The sequence below is a fragment of the Loxodonta africana genome, chromosome 21 (genome assembly GCF_030014295.1).
Source record: "Loxodonta africana isolate mLoxAfr1 chromosome 21, mLoxAfr1.hap2, whole genome shotgun sequence".
Taxonomy (NCBI): domain Eukaryota; kingdom Metazoa; phylum Chordata; class Mammalia; order Proboscidea; family Elephantidae; genus Loxodonta; species Loxodonta africana.
In genome coordinates this window covers 33,398,737-33,424,833 of record NC_087362.1, presented here as the reverse complement: position 1 = coordinate 33,424,833, position 26,097 = coordinate 33,398,737, and the positions used below count along the sequence as shown (strand labels likewise).

General features: G+C 44.0%; 1 protein-coding gene across 5 annotated transcripts in view; it reads left to right on the top strand.

Moving 5' to 3' along the window:
* USP10 (ubiquitin specific peptidase 10) overlaps positions 1–13,114 on the top strand; it is a 67,688-nt gene extending 54,574 nt beyond the window's left edge. For 4 of the 5 annotated variants that reach the window (XM_064273724.1, XM_064273723.1, XM_064273722.1 and 1 more), the window contains 4 exons: positions 1,715–1,880; positions 7,204–7,348; positions 8,775–8,840; positions 12,084–13,114. In XM_064273724.1, coding sequence (XP_064129794.1) covers positions 1,715–1,880; positions 7,204–7,348; positions 8,775–8,840; positions 12,084–12,271 — 565 coding nt within the window. In that variant the 3' untranslated portion in view covers positions 12,272–13,114. Of the gene's footprint in view, positions 1–1,714; positions 1,881–2,298; positions 4,206–7,203; positions 7,349–8,774; positions 8,841–12,083 lie in introns of those variants that run through there. The other variant, XM_064273725.1, reaches the window with a different exon arrangement.
* The last annotated feature ends 12,983 nt before the right edge of the window (positions 13,115–26,097 follow it).

Below are 26,097 nucleotides of genomic sequence, written 5' to 3'. Positions count from 1 at the left end.
CTGGACGTTAAGATTCTGGGAACACTCGCTGAGAGATGGGAGAGGGAATAAGGGAACAGTTCAGATGTATATAACCGGAGCACCATTTGGGGCATAGGTGGGGTATCATCATTGCAAGGCCACAGATGGCTAACGCTACCAGAAGATCCCAGATTTGTCTAAGAATGACCTATAGAAAAACAGAATCCATTTTGGAGAAATTACTAGCTTCTCAAGAGTGGCTCTGGCATGGCCACTAGCCTCGTCTCTGTGGGGTCTTTGTATTGAAATTGGTTTACAATTCTTTTTGAAAAATGGTAAAGCAAAGATAAGGAATTACCTCAGAATTTAGGAGGAACTTCTTTTGTGTTTGCTGGAGCCATTATGAAGCATGTTTCTTTATTCAGGCCGCTCGAAAGATTAGCTTCTAAAATTAAAGCTCTCCAGGTGTTTGTGCAGTTTCCTCAGAAAGACCAGCATGCCTCCCCACCCAATTCTCGTTGATAAATTATAGACCCTCGGAGTGAAGAGGGTTGCTTCTTGATTTCTTCACCAATTTTAATGACTGGTTTTCCCACTGTTCCTCTTTGGAACCAAGGGAATGGCTGTCCCCTAAGTCTTTATACTCAAAAAGGAGTGTGGAGATACTTTGTAATACCTTGTGTTGGGGAGGAGCCCTGGTGGCGCAGTGGTTAAGTGCTCGACTGCTAACCGAAGTGTCGGGGATTTGAACCCACCAGCCACTCCGCAGGAGAAAGACGTGGCAATCTGTTCCTGTAAAGATTTACAGCCTTGGAAACTGTATGGGGGAGCTCTACTCTGTCCTGTATGGTCACTGTGAGTCGAAATCAACTCGACAGCAACAGGTTTGGTTTGTTCTTGTATGTGTGTTGGGGAAGCAATGTTTGTCAATTAAACACTGGGCTGAAAAGCTTTTAACTTGCTCTTCACAGCATCTGTCCTCTGAAGCCTGAATACCTACCCACACCCATTTTATTCCCTTTACAAACTAGGTCACTCAGACTGCAGAAATAGAATCCCTTGTTGAACTCCTGGAATGTTTCCTTACTGAGGCTAAATGAGAGATGGCCCGAGCACACAGTCTTTACTCAGAGAAACTTAGAAAAAGAAAAGTGAAATGAAAAACCAGCTAAGAAAACAAGGTTGAATTGGTCCTTTTCTTCTTGGAAGGGTAGTAGCCATTTTTCCTGGAATGTTAACTTGTTTTTTATTATACACACCCTCTTCCCACCTTTTTTTTTTGTTTGTTTTTTAAGTCATTTATATAGGGGGAAAATGCCATTAAAAATATTCTGTTCAACTTGGGATTTCCCGTTTTATTAGAATAGGCTACGATACTTTGAGAAAAGAAAAAGTGAGCATTGTGAGACTGTAGCAAGGTAGCCACAGATATTAACTGGTGTGTTAAATAATAGTGTGGGGTGGAGGTGAAAGAATTTGGAAGGCAAAATATGGTTTCTTCCAGAGCATTTGAGTTGGGAAAATTTACTAACTGCTAGATTATGTTGTTAGAAGCGCTTAAATGGTAGTATTCATCAGAAGTCTTTTTCGAGTCAGTATATTTTTGGCTTTTCTCTCTGGTCTTCTGAAAGTGATATTGAAAAGTCTTACTTTGGATGTCCATTCCTCTTCTGTTAAAAAAAATTTAGTTCATCTTAAATGAAAGTGAGGAGGCGTGGTCGCTAAATGGTTTGTTTTTGTTTTCAATTCTTAGGTCTGTGGTTTACCAGCAGACTTCAAAAGAATCTGCCACGCTGCAGCCATTCTTCACGTTGCAGCTGGACATCCAGTCTGACAAGATACGCACCGTCCAGGATGCGCTGGAGAGCTTGGTGGCGAGAGAGTCTGTCCAGGGCTACACCACAAAAACCAGACAAGAGGTATACACGGAGCTGGTCTTGAACTTTCACACTGAGGCACTCCCCTGATGTGGCGGGAAGAACACAGAGTTAGGAATCAGAGGAAATAGATTTGAGTTCTGCCGCTTAAATCAGTTGCTTAACTTTTCTGGACTGAAAGTTTCCACATTTTTTGAATGAAATGATTGAAACAGATGATCCCAAAAATCTCTTCTAGCTCTAAATTCATGTGATGTGAGGTGATGTCTCCTTTTGGGTTATTTATCCTTTGCTACATTTAATTTCTGGCAATTCAATCATGATGTCACAAAACTAATACCACCTGTGACAGGCTGAAGAGCTTATTTACATTTATTGTATCCTAGGGCACTATCTTAATTAGATTAGGTAGGCTATAAAAGAGATTCTGAATGCGTTCTGCTTTGTGATTTGACTGTAGATCGTCACGGACGTGAAACTCTAAAGTAATTGCTCTGATTGCTATTACTTAATGGATCTGATATGAAAAGGATGACGTCTGAGTCGTTCATGAAGTCTGCACGGTTCAGAGCGTAGGAGACTGTAGCTGAGTGGTGTTCTTTGTCATGTTAGAAATCGGGCCCTGTCAACTCAGGAGAGATTGGTAATGTTCTGCTTTCACTATAGTTTTCAAGGAGAGTGAGAACTTGCTAGTTATTGGCTAACCACATGTGCCTGTTAATGCCTGTTTTCTGCTTTACGGTTAGGAACTTCTGTTACATATATGTTAGACTGTGGCAGTGAATTCATACAAATGAGTTGGGGAGATGAATGCAGGCTAGTTATGAGCAGTATTTATCAAACAGTTTATAGTATTCCTGTGAAGATTTATTTAAATAATAGGGCAGTTTATGGTGGCTAGTTATGAGCAGTATTTATCAAACAGTTTATAGTATTCCTGTGAAGATTTATTTAAATAATAGGGCAGTTTATGGTGGCTATGAGCCATTATTTTCAGATGAAATAAGATGCCCCAACATAGAAAACCTGTCACCACGTTGTACGGCCGAGGTAGACCTGTTCTTGTATTGCGGCTTGTTCTCTAAATACAGAAGTGCAAAAGTAGGACGTGGGGACCTTTAGTACATCTGAATGTCTCCTCTTTGGGTTGGTGAATCCAGACACTCGGGGGGACTGCAGAAGTCATGCCGCATCTCCCACCATATTTTTCTACTTGCTTCTTGTGGGCAATTTTATTTTTAAAAAAAAAAAAGTGGTCAGAGCCAGAGACAGACACTTGGCCGTCGACTTCAGTGAATAAGCTAAGAAGAGCCTGGCAGTGGAACTTAATGGAAAAGAGAGAGATAGTGGGTATTTGTTGGTTGGTGTGGTTAGGCGTGTGTATTTGGCTGTGGGTGACTTTGTCAACTTGGCTCACTTCTATGGCAGCTGTGACTCTCCAGAGATGAGATTACTGTCCCTGGTGGCTGTGGCCACAATTTTGCTTTCTCTCTCTTCTTTCAGCCAAACTGTGAGAGCCTTTAACCACTAGTCTTGCCGGGGAGTTTTTTAGCCTTTCCCTGGGCTACCCCGAGAAAGACCCTTTTCATGATGTAACTGTTATTCTTTCTTTTGTTTCTACTGCAATCACATTTCACCTTTGGATCAGAAGAAGGGGCGTGGTTGAGATGGCCATAGTTATTGGCCTAACTGATGTTAGAGAGTGGTGAGGAAAGGCTGATTTATTCTACATAAATTTGAATTGAATTAAATTTGAATTTGGTTTGAAGGACAGCTTCAAAAGAGAAGTAGTGTTTTGGTGGAGCCTTGAAGTATGAGAAAGAATGATGTTACCTGTTCTGTGATTGTGGTAGTGTGTTATCAGATGAGATCGAGAGCATTTGTATAAAAGCAGATGATTGAGGAAGAAAGATGTTGGCCAGCTTGTAGGAAAATCTGTCAAGAGTGAATAACACTCTTTTTTTCCCAGAGTATTTTTCTTTTATTGTGCTTTAAATGAAAGTTTACAATTTAACTCAGTTTCTCATACAAAATCTTACACACACGTTGTTATGTGGCCCTAGATGCTTTCCCTACAGTGTGACAGCACACTCCTTCTCTCTACTCTGTATTTCCTGTATCCATTCAACCAGCTCCGGTACCCCTCTGCCTTCTCATCTTGCCTCTGAACAGGAGCCGCCAACATAGTCTCATGTGTCTACTACAGCTAAGAAGCACACTCCTCTCCAGTATTATTTTCTGTCTTATAGTCCAGTCTAATCTTTGTCTGAAAAGTTGGCTTATGGGAATGGTTTTAGTTTTGGGCTAACTAAGAGTCTGGGGATCATGACCTTGGGGTCCCTCCAGTCTCAGTCAGACCATTAAATCTGGTCTTTTTCCTAGAATTTGAGGTCTGCATCCCACTTTTCTCCAGCTCCATCAGGGATCCTCTGTTGCGTTCCCTGTCGGGGCAGTCATTGGTGGTAGCTGGGCGCCATCTAGTTCTTCCAGTCTCAGGCTGATGGAGTCTCTGGTTTATGTGGCCCTTTCTGTCTCCTGGGCTCATGTTTTCCTTGTGTCTTTGGTGTTCTTCATTCACCTTTGCTCCAGGTGGGTTGAGACGTGGTCTTAAACACTAGCAAATGGCCATCTCAGATGTATCAGTTGGTCTCAGCCCACCTGGAGCAAAGGAGAATGAAGAACACCAAAGACACAAGGTACTTATGAGCCCAAGAGACAGAAAGGGCTACATGAACTAGAGACTTACATCATCCTGAGACCCAAAGAACTAGATGGTGCCCGGCTACCACCGATGACTCTGCCGACAGGGGACGCAACAGAGGATCCCTGATGGAGTTGGAGAACAGTGGGATGCAGACCACAAATTGTCATAAAAAGACCAGACTTAATGGTCTGACTGAGACTAGAAGGACCCTGGAGGTCATGGTCCCCAGACCTTCTGTTAGCCCAAGACTGGAACCATTCCCAAAGCCAACTCTTCAGACAAGGATTGGACTGGACAATAAAACAGAAAATGATACTGGTGAGGCGTGAGCTTCTTGGCTCAAGTAGACACATGAGACTATGTGGGCAGCTTCTGTCTGGAGGGGAGATGAGAAGGCAGAGGGGGACAGGAGCTGGCTGAATAGACGTGGGGACTACAGGGTAGAGAGGAGGAACGTGTTGTCTCATTAGGGGGAAAGCAGCTAGGAGTACATAGTAAGGTGTATATAAGTTTTTGTATTAGGGATTGACTTGATTTGTAAACTTTCACTTATAGCACACACACAAAAAAGAAAATTACTAATAAAGATTGTTTTATGTTAAAAAAAAAAAAAAAAAAGACCCCAGATGCCACTCATCAAAGTGAGATGCAGAACATTTTCATAATACACTTTGTTATGCCAGTTGACCTAGATGTCCCCTGAAACCATGATTCCCAGACCCCCATCCCTGCTACTCTGTCCCTCAAAGTATTTGGTTGTATTCAGGAAACTTCTTAGCTTTTGGATTAGTTGAGTTGTGCTGACTTTCGCTGTGTTGTGTGTTGTCCTTCCCTTCACCTAAAATAATTCTTGTCTATCTAATTAGCGAATACCCCTCTTTCTTCCTCCCTCCCCACCCTCGTAACTGTCAAAGAATGTTTTCTTCTGTGTTTAAACCTTTTCTTGAGTCCTTATGATAGTGGTCTCACAGTATTTGTCCTTTTGCGATTGATTTCACTCAGCATAATGCCTTCCAGATTCCTCTGTGTTGTGAGATGTTTCATGGATTCATCATTGTTCTTTATCACTGCGTAGTATTCCATTGTGTGAATATACCATAATTTGTTTATTCATTCATCCGTTGATGGGCACCTTCATTGTTTCTATCTTCCTGCTATTGTAAACAGTGCTGCAATGAACATGGGTGTGCATATATATGTGTTCAGCAAATAACAGTCTTGAATGTGAATTTTTTAAATTTACTTTTAAAATACTGAGTTTACTTTTATTATCTTTTAGGTCAGAAGTCTTTTTCTGTACGGGAGCACATAAAGGTTTATGAGAAAATATGGCTGTACAAAATATGTGCTATATCGGAGAAGTCTGGTTTTGTTAGGTGATGAGAAAGTGTGCCTCAATTTGTCTGGAACCCAAAAATTCAAATTTAAAAAGTTGAGATTAGCCACTCAGAAGTGACTGAAGGTTTTAGAGTCAGAGATCTTTAGCACTAAAGAGCACCCAAGATTTACCTTGGTACAGCTCTCGTGATTCACAAGTTGGGAAACTGGAACTGTGGAAACCGGAGCCATCTGCTTAGCTGTTAAGCTGTGTTCACGCCATTCATTAGTTCACAAATACTTCTTGAGTGTACTAGGATGTAAACATGATGGGAATATGAGGAAGCTCAAAGCTTGGTTTCCACGCCCATGGGTCCTCCTCTAGGTGAGAAGACAGATGTGGCCTGGAAACTAAGCAGTGGCAACAGCTGAGCTTGCTTTCAGAAAGCTTGGGGGCCTAAAAATACTTTGAACCAGAGAGGGATGTAGGCCTCTGAAATTTTTTCTATTGTTTTATGTATGCTTCTGTTTTTTGGATTATTGCTTTTAAAAATATTTTGAATAACAGTGTTCTCCAAATAAATATAAGAAGCATGAAATTGTTTGTAAGTACAGAGAACTGTTAAATGAAGGGATTAAATATTGTTTGTGAAGAAGCATTTTAATAATAAAAAAAAACCTAGCTCTATTTAAAAAGCAGTACTCATTAAAACTGTGAACATACCTCAGGGGCATATTAAATTGATAAAAGTAAAGCTGTTATAAACCTAACTGGTGTCAGTTTAATAAATACTATGACAGTTATTAAAAAACAGGTTACCCATTGCTGTTGAGTTGATTCTGACTCGTAGTGACCCTATAGGACAGAGTCCAACCGCCCCATGGAGTTTCCAAGGCTGAAATCTTTATGGAAGCAGACTGCCCCATCTTTCTCCTGCAGAGTGGCTGGTGGGTTCGAACTAGCAACCTTTTGATTTGCAGCTGAGCGCTTTAACCACTGTGCCACCAGGGCTCATTACAAACAGATTATACGTAATTGAAGGTACTGCTAAGTCAGCGTCTTTATTTTCATGTCATGTTGTTATTAATGCAACATAGCAAAGGTTCTTTACCTGGCATGAATGGGTGGGCTTCCTGGAGCCCAGGGAGCCTGCGCAGTTGTTATGGGAATGTCTGTGTTCTAAGAAGGGTGTCAGTAGCTTTGTTAGAGTCTCAGAAGATTCTGTAATGAAACAGTGGTTAACACCACCTCAGAACCTGAGAGGAGCCGACGCACTGGAAATGGCCATGTCTGCTGCCTTGAGTAAGACAGGGTGGTGTGTTCTTGTGTGTTTTGTATCTTAGGTGGAGATAAGTCGAAGAGTGACTCTGGAAAAACTGCCTCCTGTCCTTGTGTTACACCTTAAACGATTTGTTTATGAGAAGACTGGTGGATGTCAGAAGCTTATCAAAAATATTGAATATCCTGTGGACTTAGAAATTAGCAAAGGTAATATACAAAGCAGAAATTGTGGTGAGGATACTTTTGGAAATCTGTAAGTTTAGCATGTTGGCATTTATTATATGATGTCAAGATTAAGGGTGTTCTGTTTCTTGGCTTTTAATAGATCTTTTTATTAAAATTCTCATTAAAAGGGCTTCTTAACAATAAAGGCAAAAACTAATAAACCATGTAATCTTACTGGATTGGAAAAATAGGAGCTTTTGGTCATCAGGAAGAGCATGATTTTTCTGTTTAGATTGCATTTTTGCTCAGTCAGTAGTTAAAAGCCTGCGGTTTGAATATGGCCAGTGCTTTTTTTTTTTTTTTTTTTTTAATGACTGCTCTGATTCTGCTGCTGCAGTTCCTCGATTGTGTAATTCAATAATATTTAGGCATTTTATTGACTAATGGTACGTAATAATTTCCCTTCCACTAAGTAAATGCATTAACAGCACCGTCAGGCAGCATGGTTGAGTGGATTTTTCACTTAACTGAGAATGTTCCCCACAGGCTGTTGGTGCTCCTCTGGGCCCTGGCTGCAGGGACACACATGCTAGACCTGTGGCACCCGATTGGCTGCATGTCTCCCGTCAGGTCGCTGGGAGTGTTGGCACACTTGGGAGGCAGTTTCAAAAAGCACTAAGTTAAAGTTGTCTTGCTGAAAGCAAATCTTGAAGGAGAAATGTCCTTGATAGCTTCAGGATTTGTGAAAAATGTATTTTGCAACACTGAGGCTTGATTGGGAACGTAACAAGCTCGAGGTGGTTCTGAAAACCCCAAGCTGCCTGGAGAGCAGCAGAGAGAACTGCTGGCACTGGCTCTGGTCTTGTAGAGGGATAAACCTCTCTCCCTTCCGCTCCCCAGCACAGCACGCCAATCACAGTGACGTGGAGTATAGTCAGCGGGGTCCAAACCCCAGCTACGCTGTGGCACTGTCAGTCACCTTCAGCTGCTGTACAACCTTCTCCTGCCCCACTGGGGTCATCCCCTGTCAGCTGATAGGCTCCTGTCGATCGCCATCTGCCAGTTTTATTTTCTGTCCATCCTCTCACCTTCCCAGTGCTTTATCATTCATAGGCAGGGTATGTTTCTGATCCCCTTTGGGACGCAGAGAAGGAGAAAAAGATGCCGTAATGAGAATTGAGAAATGGATGGCCCTTCTCGTTCTTCTTTGGCTGCCTGAGAAGCTTAGATGCAGCGCTGCATCCTCATGCGCACAGGTTAGCCCTCTGTGCTGACTCGTACATTTGCCTACACTGATTTTATTAGTGGATCTTTTCTTGCTTGTCGTATGTGTTTTTGTATCAGCTGCCACCTCAGATGCTTCTCAGGAAGAGAAGGGAGTGGAAGCCAGTATGGTCCCTTTGCTTCTGTTACTCTGACCCTGCAAGTCCTTTTTACAGATCCAAGCTGTTGATATTTTGTTTTTCAGAACTGCTTTCTCCGGGGGTCAAAAATAAGAATTTTAAATGCCACAGAACCTATAGGCTATTTGCAGGTAAGTAAATTTGTACATCTTTTTCTAAAGCAGTGTTAAAATGGCTTATATGCAGATACAATTCTGCTGTCATTCCACTGGACATAGAGAATAGTTCGCTCTGTTGTGATCCCTGCGGACGTTTCCTGAAATTTCTAAGTCATTCGAGAATGTGTGTATTACCTGAAATTTGGTGCTTGGAATTTGACAGAAAGCATCTTGGCCCTGAGCTGACCCAGCTTAGAGTGGCCATTTCTGTCTTTGAGTTTTATGAAAAGTGAGTTTTGTGCTAGGTTTGCACTTCGAGAACATGGCCTTTTCCTGCTGCAGTGTGGCGCCTGTGTGATGACAGTGCTGTAGTGTTGCCATGTCATCTAGTCCCCTAGCTGGACAGGCAAACCCGTGCCTCCTATATGCTCTTCCACGTGGCGCCCTCAGGCGTGTGTGAGAAGGTGGCCCTAGCTCCCCAGGCCCTTGGCTGCCAGACTCCTCCGAGCCATGCTTGTGTGCCTGGCAGGACTCGGGTGCAGGGAGCAGCACACCCCAGCTTCCAGAACGCTCCCACCCTGGGTTAGAACGTCCTTCATGTCCTGGCTCAGAGCTGCCTACAATACCAGTTTTTCTTCTACACCTTCTGTCCTTTCTTTCTCTCTTTCTTTCACAGTTTTAGTCTGTTATACCTTTGACTGTCTCTTTCGCTTGTAGCCATTTTGCATGCGTTTCTGACTGTTAGAATTTTCTAGCTTCTCTGCCATCTATCCTTTTGTGATGCCTTTGGTGAGCCTGTTTCATTTTTGTAATAAAACTACAATTTATTCACCCTCACATGTTTATCACACCATTCTAGTAGATGCCTTTCAAGGATCACCCTATTTATCTATTATAACTGCCCTGAGAGATGAGTGATGACATCCCCATTTTAAAAAGCAATAAACTGAAACTCAGAAGGGAAATTTCCCAAATAGCTTTGTGACCTCAAGTGGCAGAGCAGGTTTTAAACTTCCCTCCACCATCAGTCAACTTCCAAGATTTCAGGAAGTTTGGCTAGTCAGAGAGGTCCCTGTGTTACACTGGAAGGTCACTTACACAGGCTTTCGGGCCCAGCTTTCACTCTCTTCCTACCAGTCACCATTCCTTTTGATGTTCTCTTCTCTCCCAAGGCAGCTGATCCTGGCCCTTCCCAGCCTGCTAGGACCTGAACAGGTGGCTCTAGGGCCCTCACTCTTAGGAGTATCTCCAGCCCATTCTCCTGCCTGCCTTGGAGCAGAAGCTCAGAGACCTCCGTTGGCACTTAGTTGCCTACCTAGCCAAGAGCAGTGGGGTCCCAGGGTCCAGCCTGGCTCCCTCGAGTTTGGCACCAAGGCCCCAGTGGGTGGTAAAGTGCTTCTTTGCCTTTTCCCAGCACCTCTTCCATGGGGCCCTTGAAGGGCAAGGCTGACGGCCAAGGGCAGGGTGCAAGAATTCCTGGTCCCCTGAACAAGCACTGTCATGCGGTTCAACCTCAGCATGCATGTACACTGCCCACCCTCCCAGGCCACGCACCTGGGCCACTGTCATCTGCACTCTTGAAGCCTCAGCTGACTTGAGTCATCTAATCTGTTCTAATCTCAGAAATGAGGTCACCACAGTGGTTACAATTTTCTTTAAAATGTGAGCGAAAAAACACTTTTTAAAAAAATGGCTCTGTAGACTAAAAAGAACTAGTAAGCAAAGTACATGAATAAGCTTTGTTAAAATTATCTGATTCTGTGTTCTGTTCCTGTTAGGTGAGGTCCCCAGGTATATGTGACATACTACCATATTTATTAATAGATACCTGGACAGCTGCTTAAGAAACTTGAATGTTTGAGTGCTATTCTAGTTTGAATTCTTAGAATGGCGGTATCTCCTTTATAGGAAATATAAATCGGCTAAACCCCTGGGTCCTTCAAATTTTAAAACAGAACTCTTACTCAAATCAATTAGGCCTTCGAGGTGAAAATTCAGGGCAGAAATCCCCAGATGGCTCCGGGGGAGGAGAATGCTGGTGCCCTGTGTGCTTCTGCACCCTGGGGGGGTCACTGGGGTCCCTGAGACTTTGGCAGCACAAGGTGATGCACTGCCTCCTTGCATTGCTCACATTGCTGGTTCTCCACCCTCTCCTCCTCACAGTCTTGCTGTCGCCTTGCTGGCCAGTACATGTTTGCCAAGTGGCTGGCCAGGGCCAGGGGTACAGTCCCCTCCAAGGTCCCAGCATAGAGTGTCTCTTTGTACAAAGGCCGTGAATCTGTAGGCCACTCTCATTGCCTCATAAGCACTGTCTTCTAACCCCTGAGTCCCTGGCCCAGAGTGGATTCGTGCCTTCTGCGTTTATGGAGCACACCAGCAGTGATGACTGCTGGTAGAATCGGTGACATTTGGGTTGCTCAAAAAAAAAAAAAAAAAAAAAAAATTTTTTTTTTTTTTATTGGTTCAAGTCCCAACCAGTTAAGTATTGTGCCTCTCCAAGTGACTTTCCTTTCTGCTCTTCTCTAGCTTGGCTCACTGCAAGCTGCCCTGACATCCTTTTCCTCCACCAAGCTGATGTCTGCTCTTGGCCCCGTCCTTGCTGCCCCTCTTCCCCTTCTTCTTTATAGCACACAGTTGCATCCTTGGACTGTCTTCTAAAATCTTCATTGCGTCTTCTGACAGTTATATTTGTTTTAGGCCTTTGACTAAGATTTCTTGATTGAATTACAGAATTAAAAAAATAATGTATTTTTTCTATTAAAACATTGTAGAAAAATTGGATTTTTTTTTTAAAGAAAAGAGTAATCACTGGCACCCCCTCTGCAGCCCCCTCTACGTGTGTACACCCAGGTGCTCCTGGTTAACGGTGTTGGTGTCCCTGCCTCCCAGGGGCATGTGCATGCAGGGGGTGCCACATGTCACAGGTGTTAAACTCCACAGAGAACTTCGGGTCCTTGCTTTTTCATATAACATAAGCGTATCCCTGCGTCATCAGATGTTCTGAACCTCCTGTATGGATAATTTCATCTCATAATCCACTTCACTCATCCTTCCTTCTAGTGAGCGTTTAGGTTTTTTTCATATTACTAAGATTATTTTATAACTTTTTATCCTGAATTGTGTTTTTTTTTTTTTTCACTTGGAGTAGCATGGCTTTGTGTAGCCACATCTCTCTCTGCTCCCCTCTTTGGTTTTGGAGGGAGCCAGGTGGGTGCCTGTGAAACGTTTGTGCGTGCTGCTACCCTCGTCCGGTCACGGCCTTGCCCTCTCTTCCAGTGGTCTACCATCACGGGAATAGTGCGACAGGCGGCCATTACACGACAGACGTCTTCCAGATTGGTCTGAACGGCTGGCTCCGCATCGACGACCAGACGGTCAAGGTGGTCACCCAGTACCAGGTGGTGAGGCCGACGGCCGAGCGCACAGCCTACCTCCTGTACTACCGCCGCGTGGACCTGCTGTAGCCCCGTGCCATGCCTGACACCCGCTTCGCAGAACACCAGTTCTCACAAACTTTCTCGCTCTTCAGTGGCTCTTTAGAGAGGAACTTTCTCCCTCTTTTGCAAAAATGGGCTAGAACGAAAGGAGACTGTTTGGGGTTTGTGCGCAACATATAGTGTATGTTGACTTTTAACTTCAGATCCTTTGGTTGAAATAGACTGTCACTTGATTTAAAAAACCCCACAGAAACCCACATTTCCGCAATAATGCTGATTCCCGAGACGAGGAGGGGGATCTGCATTTGATTCCCAGCCTAATCGCTTGGTAGAGTAAATCCTGCACCAGCAACGACACTTGTAAATTTGTGAAAAGGAATTTTATCTTTCCTTAAAAAATAAATTTTTTAATCCATCACACTTTCCTCCCCCACCTTTAGTTTTTGATAAATGATAAAAAAAAAAAAAAAAATACGCCAGTTATCAGAGGAGAGATAGCTCTTTCTTCAAAAATAAGTAAAAACGAAAAGCAAGTTGCTGGTTCCTAACAGGAAAAATACGTTTTAATAATTGTGCAATGAGAAGCTGCTTACATACGCATTGCAGATGAAATATTCGGAGTTAAGATGTTAGTCTACATAGATGGGTGATTGTAACTTTATTGCCATTAAAGATTCCAAATTGCATTCACGCTTCTGTGTACACGTGATGAAAACTGAGCAAAATAATGAAGGCTGGTATTTCCTTAAGTCCACTCTGTAATTCTGCTGTCTGCTTCCTATAACGCTGTGTCTCTAATCGTACACAGTTAGTGATATCTAGGAGTATTAAATTGTCGCCCATCAATAAAAATCACAAAGTTGGTGTAAAGCACGCGTGTTTCTTTGAACATGAATGCCTTTTCTTAGTAATGGAAATTTGTGTGGCCACAGATGCACCCCCAGACTGAAAGCATGCAGCCAGCTTGACGCATTTGTGAAAGCGGAACTGAGACTCACTTTATGCTTGTTTAGTGAGTTACTAACTGTAAAATCTTGAGCAAGCAGAAAAGGGGAGGCGATCCCCCTCTGTCGTTCCTATGCCCCAGCGTTTTTCAGCTTCACCAAAGTCGTTGGTTTAGATCCAGGCCGAGCAGCCCTTTGACTGAGTGTCGTAGGGCAGCCTAGCAGTGTCTCCAGATGCCACCTCAGCTTGTAGGGGGGTGCCCTTCCTAGACCGAAGGCATAGGGAGAGGTTGTCTGCCCAGGAAAGGCCACCTACTCGGAGCTCTTATGCCCTGGCTCCTAGCCCCAATGGGATGGTTCATTTAGTGCTGTCCTGGGACCCACAGGGAGGCGGTTTTACACTCTTAAAGCCTTTTTTTCCCAATCTCTTCCTTTTAACCACCTGGCGCGGCTAATCATAGCCTTGTGCCACTCTGAATTATTCCACCACCATTAACGTAACTTCAGTACCCCTGAGCAAAAACTCTTTTCTCCTGGTAACCACTCAGTCTGGTTTCTCTGTGTTTTCTTAGTTCATATACATGAGCTCATACAGTATTTGTCCTTTTGCTACAGACTTCTCTAAGCAGGATGTTTTCAAGGTTCATCCATGTTGTGGCATGCATCAGGACTTCATTTCTCTTTATGGCCGAGTGGTATTCCATTGCTTGTATAGACCACATTTTGTCTGTCCATTCATCTACTAATGGACATGTTGGTTTTCTCCACCTTTTGGCCATTGTGAAAAGGGCTGCACGAACGTTTTTGTACAGGTTTCTGTTTGTATTCTTTACTTCTGGGTATACATTTAGGATTGGGATTGCTAGGTCATGCTGTCCAACCTGTTCAGGCACGTTGTCTTCCTAGTCTATGCTAGTGTCACCTTGTGGTGATATTCTTAAAAAAGAGTACACTGAACGAATGTCTAGTCCTTTTCTGACCTTTCTCTTTCCTTATCCCACAAGAAAGATTTTGTTGTTTGAATTGGCAAGTGTGGTCTTCATAGGGTTTAGAGTGTGCGTTCATTCCACAGCTGTGCTTGTGTTTAGTTTCACAGGCTTGGGCGTGTCCCCTGTTGTACACCCTGATGATAGTTCGGGATATTTGCTGATCACAGTAGTATTTTGTCATGCGGTCTTTCCTTGGAAACAGTTGGCAGCTAATCTCTTAAATCATTGACTCGGCGGTAAAGGAAATGTACCCAATCCTGGCTGAGGTGACCGTTTACAAAGTGTTTTGTTTTGACTGTAAACCAGCGAACTCTAGGATTTCACACTGAGTGATATTACTTAAGATATTTTCATTAAAAAACTTGAGTCAATTTTATTTTCTCATAGACTCCCTTTAGGTGCTTGCTCTTTATTTACCACTTTTTAAGAAAGTGTTAATCGTTAGGTTTTTTTTTTGACAAGTAGCTTCGTTTACCGTTTATCAGCCGAGGAGAATGTTAAACTATGTTTGTGTGTTTGAAAAGTTCCTGGGTATAGACTTCAAAGAATGTTTTCGTTACTGTTGGCTCATTCAGGAACAGGATTAACTTGAACGCTGTGTTGATTTGTTTCCTTTTTTTTTTTTAATAGAAGTTTTAAAAAAACACCTTAACCCACCCATTGCCATCGAGTGGATTCCGACTCATAGCAACCCTATAGCACAGAGTAGAACTGCCCCATAGGGTTTCCAAGGAGCGCCTGGTGGATTTGAACTGCCGACCTTTTGGTTAGCAGCCGTAGCTCTTAACCACTGTGCCACAAGGGTTTCCAAAAGGCACACACATTATGGTGCATAGCGTGTGTCCCGATTTGTGTCAGTTTTCACAGTGGAGCCTGGGGTCCTGGGTTGGGCGTGGTGGACCTAGTCTTGGGCCTCCCACCGTGCTTCCAAGAAAGCAACTCTGTCTTCACTTAGCTTCTGTGTATGTTGGCATTCACTACACAGTTAAGAAAAAAGACAACCTCTCATTTAAGATAGAGATTTCCTTACTGCGTGTCCTCGTTCACTCCCTGTTTTCAACCATTGGAATTGCTCTGGGCTCCTTGCACCACGGGCCTACACAGCCCCTCTGGCACAGGTAACTATTCAGCGCTGCTTTAAGAGAGGCTCTGATACCTGTCGGGGCTGGGTTTAGGTTTCATCTGCAGGGACTTCCATATCCTGTTTGTCTGGTTTATCCCGTGCACCTCAGAGCACTGACCCCTGTGCTGCGTGAAAAAACTACTTCTCAACATGTCAGGGAACTACCTGCCCTCAGCACCCGAGGAGAGGGAGCAGGGCCTCCCGGGGGTGCCGCGGTGACAGGAAGTTGTATTTTCATAAAGGTGTAAATTAACTGCACCAAGTAAAGTTCACTTCTAGGGCGATGCCCCCCAGAAAGCCCACAGTGCCTGAGGGTAGTCCTCGACTTAAAACACGGTTCTGTTCCAGCGATTCTCTTCTAAGTCATCAAATAACGTTTTTTGTTTTTTTTTAGTTTTTACTGCTTTTTATTATCAGTATCTTTATAAGTCTTTAAACACCTGGGAGTGAACATCTGCGAATGATAACATCAGCCAGTTATGCCCTGCTACATTGTATGTGGTGCATGGTACTAACGGTAAGATGTACCTGAAAAAAACAACTGTAAGCCGGGAGACTACCTGTACCGTACAAACACATTTATTTTGATTTCTGAGCCTTTTTTTCCCGAAACCCAATCTGTTTCAGTATTTTGGTCTTAGTCCTTGTGGTGATAGTATAGTATGAACCAAAGGAAAACTAACATTCACTAAAAAAAAATTAGGATATGTGAATGGGTAGCGCTTTCGCTGCTGGGGCTAAACATTTCAGAGCCTTCGCGCTTCATGGAGTAGTAGCCACAACAAATATTCTCTGCAGCATCCGGCCAGTGCGTCACTCCACCCAATTTTGTCCTGGGCTGGAATAAATGAAGTCATAGCTCATCATTTGAGCACCAACTGGGAGACACAGCTCTTTAGAACTGACCTACTGGCCCACTGAGCAGTGACCCGCTGGGCCCTTGAACACTGGCTGATTGTTGACACCCCTGAGACAGGCTGGTGACTGAGCACACAGGGACGGGCCAGCCTCTGCACCTTTTCACGGAAATGATGATCTCCCTGAAGTTAGCAGCGCCAAGTAGTAAAATCGAGGGAGCCCGTAAATGCTCAGTATTGTGCGTTCTTGCCCACAGCGACGGCAGTGGTTTGGAAAAGGTTGTGAAAGAGAATGAAGTGGCTACCATGAGTCTGCACATTCATATGGTTCATATTTGACTTGGAATACTCGAAAACCAAGCCTTTAATTTCACTGGAGTAAAAGTGATACATTTACTAAAGTGTTCTGTCCCACTTAGACAAGAGTGGCGCTGAGGACGATGATGTCATACAAGCTGGAGGTGTTGCCTGCTGGAGCAGTGGTCTGGCTTTTTGTGGGGTGGGGGGGGCTGGTGTGGGGTGGGATAATTTCATACTGTGAAGTGCACGCCTCGTAAGCGCACTGCTCAATGGCTCTTATATTGTGTGCACCCACCTAAAGGTACAGAACATTCCCAGCGGCCCAGAGGCCCCCAAGCTGCCTCCCTGCCACCATCCCTAAAGGTAACCACTAATCTGTCACGGTCCATCAGAACTTCCCAGCCTCGGCAGTATTGGCATTGGGGGCCAAGTCATTCTTTGTAGCCAGGGCTGTCCCATGCACTGTAGGATGCTTAGCAGTACCCCTGACCTACCCACTAGATGCCGGTAGAATCTTTACACACACACAGACATGCCCATTGTGACCACCAAAAATGTGAACAGGCATTGCCAAATGTCCCCTGGGGGCAAAATTGCCCCTGGTGGAGAACTGCTACTATAGATTAATTTTTCTGCTTTGAGCTTCATGTAACTGGCATCGTACAGTATATACTGTCTTTTTTTCATAGACGTTATTTCTGTGAAATTCATCTTTGTGCGTACCAGTAGTTCTTTTTCATGGCTGTGTAATAGTCCATTTTAGGAATATACCACAATGCTTTTATGCATTCTATTGATGGACATTTGGGTTGTTGACAACTAGGGCTTGTATTGGTTTCCTAGCGCCACTGTGAGACAGTGTGGATGACTAAACAACAGGAAACTGTTCTCATGCTGGAAGCCAGGAGGCCAGAAGTCCAGTTTCAGGGAGCCGGCAGGGCCATGTGCTCTCTGAAGGCTCAAGGGAGGATCTTTCCTTGTCTTCCCCAGCATCTGGCAGCACCAGGTGTACCTTGTAGCTGCATCACTTCAGTCTCTGCCTTTGTCTTCACATGGCGTTCTCCCTGTGTGTCTGCCTCGGTGTGTCTTCTCTTACAAAGACATCAGTCATTGGATCAGGGCTAGTATGACCTCAACTAATTAGATCTGCAAAAACCTCATTTCTGAGTTCACAGGTACCAGGGATTAGGACTTCAACATAAACTTTGGTGGAAACATAGTTCAGTCCGTAGTGGCTATTATGGATAGCTGCAGTGGAGGTTCTCAAGCGTGTCTTTTGGGAACACGTGCACATGTCTCTCTTGGGTACATACTCAGGAGCAGAACTACAGGGTCACAGGGCAGGGTTAGGGTTGGTGGGCACTGCCACACAGTGTTCCAATATAGATGTCCACTCCCACTAACCGTGTAAGAGCATGCTGGGCGTGGCACACTGGCCACCATTTTTAATTCTCTGCAGGGTTAAGGCGGTCCTTTTGATGTGCCCAAAGTCACTTTGTGTTGAAATTCACTATAGGGGGATTTAAGCCACTACCTGCTCACAGACTATATCCAGAGTTTCCCAGTTTTAATAACAGGATAGCCACTAATAAATTATTCTCAAAATTATAAGTTCTCGTAGTTCTGAATGATATAAATAAAACCTTTTTTTTTCTACCTGGTTACCATTTGCTGAACAATTTACTGAGTTCGCTGAGTTACCAAGTGCCAACCTGAACAGCTAACATGAAGTCTTAGCATTGTATCTTTCTAACCCTCACAGAAATCTTAGGAGTCGGGCAGGATGAGTCCCATTTTCTAAGTGAGGAAGCTGAAGCTTAGGTAGGGTGGTTTTCAAAATCACCATGCTTTACCCACCACGGCGCGCCTCCTCTCACTTGATTTCCTCCCACTCAGTGAGATGGGCAGAGACTAGGGTCCATATTTTCTAGATGAAGGTGGCGTGGGTGACAGGTGTGACTAGTGGCTGGGTGTCCAGCTTCCTGGTCTTGGGTCCGGCCTTCTGGTTCTCCCCTTTCCCTCATTCTCCTGGTATCGTAGTGTCCTGGGGCTGCCGTGACAAAATACCACAAACTGGGTGGGTTAGATGACAGAAACTTACTGCCTCAGTTCTGCAGGCTGGGATTCCAAGATCAGGATATCAGTCATGTTGATTCCTTCTGAAGCTTGAGGGTGAATCTCTTCCATGCCTCTCCCAGCTGCTGGTAGCTGTAGGCTTGCAGCCAAGGGGTTTTCTTTTGCTCTGTTTATGAGGTCATATCTGAGTAGGATGGGTCCTAAATCTTATTATTCCTACCCCGACCACCACCAGGTGCCATAGAATTGATTGACTTATGACGACATCATGCGTTCCGGTGTAGAACTCTGGACTCCCAGGTGGTGTCTTATAAGAAGAGCAGAATAGATACAAAGACACACATGGGGAAGACAGACTCCAAGGAGCACCAAGGATGGCTGGCAGTCACCAGAAACTAGGAGAGAGGCCCACAAGAAATGGACACAGCCAAGACCCTGATTTGGACTTTTAGCCTTCGGAACGATGAGAGAATTAATTTCTGTTCTTTAAAGCTGCCCACTTATGGTTTTTCTGTTACAGCAGCACTAGCTAACTAAGACAGCTACCCAACCCGTCATCTCTTGATGGGCCTTAAGCTTTACCTGATAGGCCAAGGGCTGGTTAATCATGGAACCCTGCCTTTGATTTCACTCAGGTTTACCACCTTGAGAGCCAGTTCTAAAGCACAGAGGAAAAAAGACTAGAAGGAACCCCCCTGGTCTAAAACATTACCAGTGGTTGTTGCTGTAGAACTTTGTTCTTAGTTTTTATTTGTTGAAGTATTCCGTGTTTTCTACAATGGGCGTTATTTACTTTTTGAATAGAAAAATACCTTTGAAGCCACGAATAGTACAAAGACAGTTGGTTTTCTCCCTCTGGATCCCTATGCCTGAGTGTTGCCAGGGCCCAGGGTGGCCAGTGGAGCCCCTCTCTTCTGCCCTCCACTGCTCTGAAGACCAAGGGGTCTTGGTTTCTCTGAGGCTATGGTTTGGCCTTGTTACGACCAAAGGGGCTTATCTTGATTCCAGTAATTGGGTAACACATTTGCCAAGTTTGTACCCTGGTGAAATTCAAGTCCTGGTGAGAATGAATGTTGGATTCGGTTGTGTGCACTCAAAATGCAAGCATCTAATTCCGAGTTTAAAATACAGGGAGCACAGCGTCCTGGGCATCTTGGCCTGTGCACCATTCCTTCTGGATGAGTGAAGCACAAACAGACCCTGAACCCAGGGATTAAGTTCCCCTTTAAATACTTCTGGCTTCCCAACTCCAGGGGAAAATATGCCTGGGAAAAATGGCTCTGGGGTTTCATCAGACACTTGGAAACGATTCTGAAAACATTTTTTCCAAACCCTCGACTCCTTGAAATGATTCCAGCCCAAATCCTAATTGACAGTTAATAACTCTGTCTATAGGGGCTTTCTCAGCCTGTTAGAGCCACTGTAGATGGCCATGACCATGTCCGCAGGGGCTTTCTCAGTCTGTTACTTAAGACGGCTAAGGGAGGGTAGTGGTGGGTCAGTGGTAGAATTGTTGCCTTCTATGCGAGAGACCAGGGTTTGATTCCTGGCCAGTGCACTTCATGCACAGCCACATTTGTCTGTCAGTAGAGGCTTGTGTGTGGGCTGTGATGTGGACTAGGAAGAAAGGTTTGGTGATCTCCTTCCAAAAATCAGCCAGGGAAAACCCTGTGGATCACAATATTTGATCCCATTGTGCATGGATGGGGTCACCATGAGTCAAGGCTGACTTCACCGCAGCTGACAACAACAGACGATGGCCAAGAAGACGCCTGTCCTTAGAATTTGAACTGGTGCTGGTTGGGTGTGGGGACCTCCGACACTGGCCAAGCTCTCTCCACCAGCACAGAGTGGGCTTTTTTTCCCTCAGAAGTACTCGCCCCAAATTCATCATCAGCCATTACCAGGGTCAGACTGGGCCAACTGCAAATGAATTTATCATCCATCAAATGTTTATTGAGCACAGACTCTGCCGGGTTTGGCTTGTAGCCACTGGGAGATGCAGCCATGAAAGGACACAGGCATTTTGACAACTCCTGCTCTGAAAGAGGTCATGGGGAGGGGGCAGGACACAGCAACGGGGCCCTGAGGTGCCACTGAGAGTCATAGAACAAGACCTCTGAGCTGGGAGAGCCCAGAGGAGAGGCTGACAGTGCCTGGGGGCCATTCAACACTCAGGATCCTCCCCCTGCCCCCACCACCTCAGGAGACAGCCCGGAAGTCCTCTCTCCCCAGCACACCTTTTGGGCCCAACTTGAAAAATACATCCAGAACCCAACCACTTCTCACCCCAGTGGGACCTCCCTGGTTCCAGCCACGTCTTCTCCTGCCTGGTTTCTGTGGTAGCCTCCTCAGTGGTCTCTGTTGGGGATGGAATCGTGTCATCCAAAAAAATTGGTTGAAGTTCTAGACCCTGTACCTGTGGACATGACCTTGCTTGGAAATAAGGTGTCCGAAGATGTTATCTCTTCAGTTGTGCTCTTTGCTGGAAAAGTGAAGGTCAGAGGTGGGAGACTCCTCAGAGCTTGCCACACCTTTTTATTTTAGAGAGGAAAAGTGCTGCAGTAGTTGGCAGAGCTGAAGGTGCCGAGTTGAGGCTCCCAGCAGGCTTTCCTGCCTCAGAGAACCATGCTGTTCACGCTAACATCGGTGGGAGTAGAACCTCAACCAGCCTGAAGTTTGCTTAACAGAGCATGACCCATCCCTTCTGAGAGCCAAAGAGCTTGGGTCAAGTATGTGCAGCCAAGAATCTCAGTTTGAAATAATGTTGTTTTGGGTACCATCGAGTTGATTTCGACTCTTACCGGCCCCATATGTGAGAGTAGCATTGCCCCATTAAGTTTCTTAGGCTGTAATCTTTACAGAAGCGGATTGTCAGGTCTTTCTCCCATGGAGCATTTGGTGGGTTTAAACCACCAACCTTTCAGTTAGCAGCAGAGCACTTAACCGTTGTGCCACCAGAGCTCCTTATAGTAATAATGAGCTACCAGTTATTAAACACGCTTACCATGAAGCATTAGCATTGATTAAGCACCTCACACATCATCTCATTTATCTCCACAGCAGCCCCATAAGATAGATGGTGCTTATTGTCCTCATTTATAGTGAGGGAAGTTAGCCCAGAGAAGTCAAGTGACTTTGCTCAGGACACACAGCAAAGAAGTGCTGTGGTAACGATTTGGACCCAGGTCCATTTTTATGGTACCTTTTAGTGATGATAAATTAAAAAATAAAATCTTGTAGGCGTGTCTTTTGGGCAAACGCAGCAGCTGGCTTATCTGGCAGTGACGTACTTTCAGGGTTTCAGCCCTCTGCCGATCATGAATTTTCTAATGAACAACCAGAAAATTAACCACTGTGTCAACAAACAAAGTGTCATCAAAAGGCTCAGTTGGTGCTTGCTCAGACGACTTTAATTTACTGATGGGAAGGGCCAGTCAAGATTGTCTTCCTTGAAACGCTCGTACGTTTTATGGTGTTTTGCTTTAAGAATTCTGGGAAGCCAGAGACGTCTTTCTGTAGAGAGAGCTGCCACTTTTTCCCCCACAAGTTGGCTCCTTCTGGAGCAAGATCACGTCACTCTTGTGACCTTTATAACCTTCCCTCCAGCTGGCCCCGTCTCAAAGTTTTGGTTAGCAAGACTGACCCAGAGGTCTCTATTCCCGCCCCTTCCTTGGAGCTTGTAAGGAGGCGGAACCAGCCAGCTCACAACTCCCTGTCATTTTGATTAATCTTGGAAACTAACCCCTCGGGGCTGACCTGGACCCAATTCAGGCCGTGTGTGCATCAAAAACTTCATCCTGAGTGAAATAAGCCAGACACAAAAGGACAAGTATTGCATTATCTCATATGAAGTATATAGAATAGGCAAGTGTATAGAGACCAGTTTATTAGTGGTTACCAGGGCAGAAGGAGGGTTGTGAATGGGGAGATACTGCTTAAGAGCTGAGTTTCTGTTAAAGATTTCAGTGCAATGGGTTTCTCTTATATATGGCCTTTCTGGCATTGGGTTTATAATTCTGCCAAAAATAATTGGCTGAGCCACAATCTTACAAAGGATTGGTTGATTACTATGCAAATTGGGTGACTTGTGGTCTTCTGAGGGGATTGGTCAGTTCATGGTCTGGCTGGGAGGGCCATGCCTTGAAATTGAATATAAGGGCCAACCTCACAGAGGTTGAGGGGACCTCACTACCATCAAGAAGAGCCTTTGGACTCAGAGTTTGTATTCTGAGAACCTTCTAGACCCAGAAGAAGGAGAGCTGTAATACTGAAAATGACACAAGATGGTGAACAAATGGTGACAAGCACAGCAGAGCCCAGCAGCAGAAAAATGGCAGCAGCAGTATGAGCAGTGGGAACCAGGAGACTGGTACAAGGTGGGCTCATGGAGCAAGGCAGTTGCAGTAGGCTTGGTGGCTCATGGACAGAGAAAGAAAGCTGAGCTCCTTTGGGCAGGAGGCTTGCTGGTGGAGTAAGGTGCCTCTAGGCCCTTGTTCGTTGAGCTAAAGAGCTATAACACGTACCCAAGCAGGGGAGAGGCCTAGAGAAGGGCCACCTGTTGAAACAGCCTAGAGATGGGCCTGTCGGCTGGCATGGGTGAGAAGGAGCTGGTTGGAAGCTGTCCTGATTGTAGAAGTTGATCCTGATCCCAAGTTGTAGCCTGTTAGTTCCTAATAAATCACCTAACTGTGAATATGATCTGTCAGTTCGCTGTGGCCATTGCAACAAATCATCGAACCCAGCAAAGAAGTAGAGTGCCATGGGAGGGACAGCTGGCATCAGAAATGGTGAAAAAGTTGGAGAGTGGTGGTATGGCTGACTTCCAGCTTAGAGAAACTAGCTTTAGGCTGATCCTGATTTTTATCCCCTTTGAAGTTAGGGGAGTTCTAACGTTAGATCCCAAAGGTAATGCAAAAACTTGGAAACAGCGGTGAGGATTGCACAACATGCTGAACATAATTAATGTCACTGACTTGTACACATAACCGTTTTTATAACGGTTGACATGACATATATATTTTACTACAATAAAAATTTTTTTTAAAAAGTGCCCCGTCCTTGTCAGTTGCTGGCATCCCTGCACAGGTGCAGGAGGTAGATTTGTTCGCCGTTCTCAGTTAATAGTCAGGTAGCAACATGCTTCCATCTGCCCTTAATGCATAGCAAGGACAGACTACATGGCTACAGAACGAGGACTGTTTGGCAGGAACGTTTCTTTCTGCTCTAGTTATCATGATGCCCTTGCTCTTACAAATCACCTGACAACTATCATTCCACGTTTGACAGTGCCTTAGAGGGTGGGAGAAGCCCCACTGGCATGCAGATGCACAGGCAATGCTCTCTTCCCTCTGCTCAGTAGGAGTCCTCTGTCAATGTTTTTTCTTCCCTCTTTCCTTTTCTCCCTCCCCCTCTTCCTCTCTCCTTCCTTCCTTCTTTTCCTTCTTTCTTCTGTTAATTACTCTAAGTGCTTTTTTTTTTTTTTTTAAGTGCTTAAGTGCTCTGGCTGCTAACCAAAAGGTCGACAGTTCGAATACACCAGCTGCAACTTGGAAACCCTATTGGGGCAGTTCTACTCTGTGCTATAGGGTCACTATGAGTAGGAATCAACTCCACGACACCGGGTTTGTTTTTGTTGTTTAAGCGCTGCTTTATTTGCATCCCACAATTTTTTTTTTTTTTTTTGCTTTAACAAATAAATTTATTCTCTCATGGTGTAGGAGGCTAGAAGTCTGAATTCAGGGCTCCAGCTCTAGGGACAGGCTTTCTTTCTCTGTTGGCTCTGGGGGAAGGTCCTTGTCATCAATCTTCACCTGGTCTAGGAGCTTCTCAGCACACAGATCCCGGGTCCAAAGGATGCTCGCTTCTGGCTCTTCTTGTTTGGTGGTAATGAGGTCCCCCAGTCTCTCTGCTCGTTTCTCTCTCTTATATCTCAAAAGAGATTGGTTTAAGACACAACCTAATCTTGCAGATTGAGTCCTGCCTCATTTAACATAACTGCCTCTATTCCTGCCTCATTAACATCATTGAGGTAGGTAGGATTTACAACATCTAAGAAAATCACGTTAGATGAAAAAGCGGTGGACAATCACACAATACTGGGAATCATGGCCTAGCAAAGTTGACACACATTTTTGGAGGACACAACTCCATCCAGAACAACAGTTATTCTTGGTATTTATAATGCACGCAATTGAAAATTAAATGAGCAGATCATGAGTTGTGAAGCTTTATGCTTTTGTTTCATTGGACCAGCCCCCTCATGTAACATCTAGAAATAATGTCCTAAATTGAAAGTAGCACACTTTTCCTGTGTTCAGTATATTTGTTTAAAAGATGTCCAGATGCTCCATCCTTCTGGCATCCCTCAAATTTTGATACGTTGTATTTTAATTTTCATTCAGTTAAAGTCCTATTTTTCCTTGTGGTTTCTTCCTTGATTCAGGGGCTAGGTATGTATAAGTTCCAAGCATTTGGAGATTTTTTCAGGTACTTTTTTTTTTTTTTTTTTTAATCCATTTTCTTTTTTAAGTTTAATTTCCTTATGGCTAGAGAATATTTTTGTAAAATTTCAATCTTTTAAAAATTATTGAGATATGTTTTTGGTCTGGAATATGAGCTATCTTAGTAAGTGTTTTCTGTACTTGGATGTATATTTTGCTGTGGCAGCGTAGAGTATTCTGTAAGTGTTAACTAGGTCAGTTAGTTGGTCATTTTGTATAAGTCTTCTAAAATCTTACTGATTTCCTGTCTATTCCATCAGTTAGTGAAAGAAGAGTGTTGAAATTTCCACCTATGATTGTGAATTTGTTTTTTTCCGTTCTGCCAGTTTTTGCTTTATGTATTTTAAAGCTCTGTTATTAGGCACATAAACTTTTAGGATTTTATATCTTCTTGGTACCTTTATCATATTATAAGTACCTTTGGCCCTGGAAATATTAATTGTCCTGAAGTCTGATTTGTCTAATATTAATATTGCTACTCTTGCTTTCTTTTGATTGATGTAATTAAGCATGTTGTAAGATATATATTTTTCCATTCCTTTATTTTTAAAGTGGTTCTCTTGTAGATGGAATATAGTTGGGCCTTGCTTTTTTTTTTTTAAATAAATCTAATCTGACAACATCTGCATTTTAATTGGGGTGTAAGAGTATTTACAAATTCTATATGTATCAATATGGTTGGGTTAAAACCTGGCATCTTATATTTGTTTCCAGTTTACCTTATCTCTTTTTTGTTACCTTTCTTGCCTTTTTTGGGGGGGTTAATTGCAGAATTTGTCTGATTTCATTATATCTCTGTTATTGACTTGCAGATAGTTAAAAAGTTGAAGTTTGATTAGGGATTTATAGGAAATGGAAGTTTTTTTTCTAAAATAATGAGTCCAGTCATGAGAAGATTGGTTAAGGAAATGATTAATCATAAAAATACACAAGGCCCCTGTGAGCTCAGGGAACAGAAGGAAGTTCACAAGACTGAAGCATTGGGTAAGTGTGTTTATTGGGGGAGGGTGGGTGGGTGGCTGGATACGGGGCTGAAGCTGGGTACAGTGAAGGAAGATGAA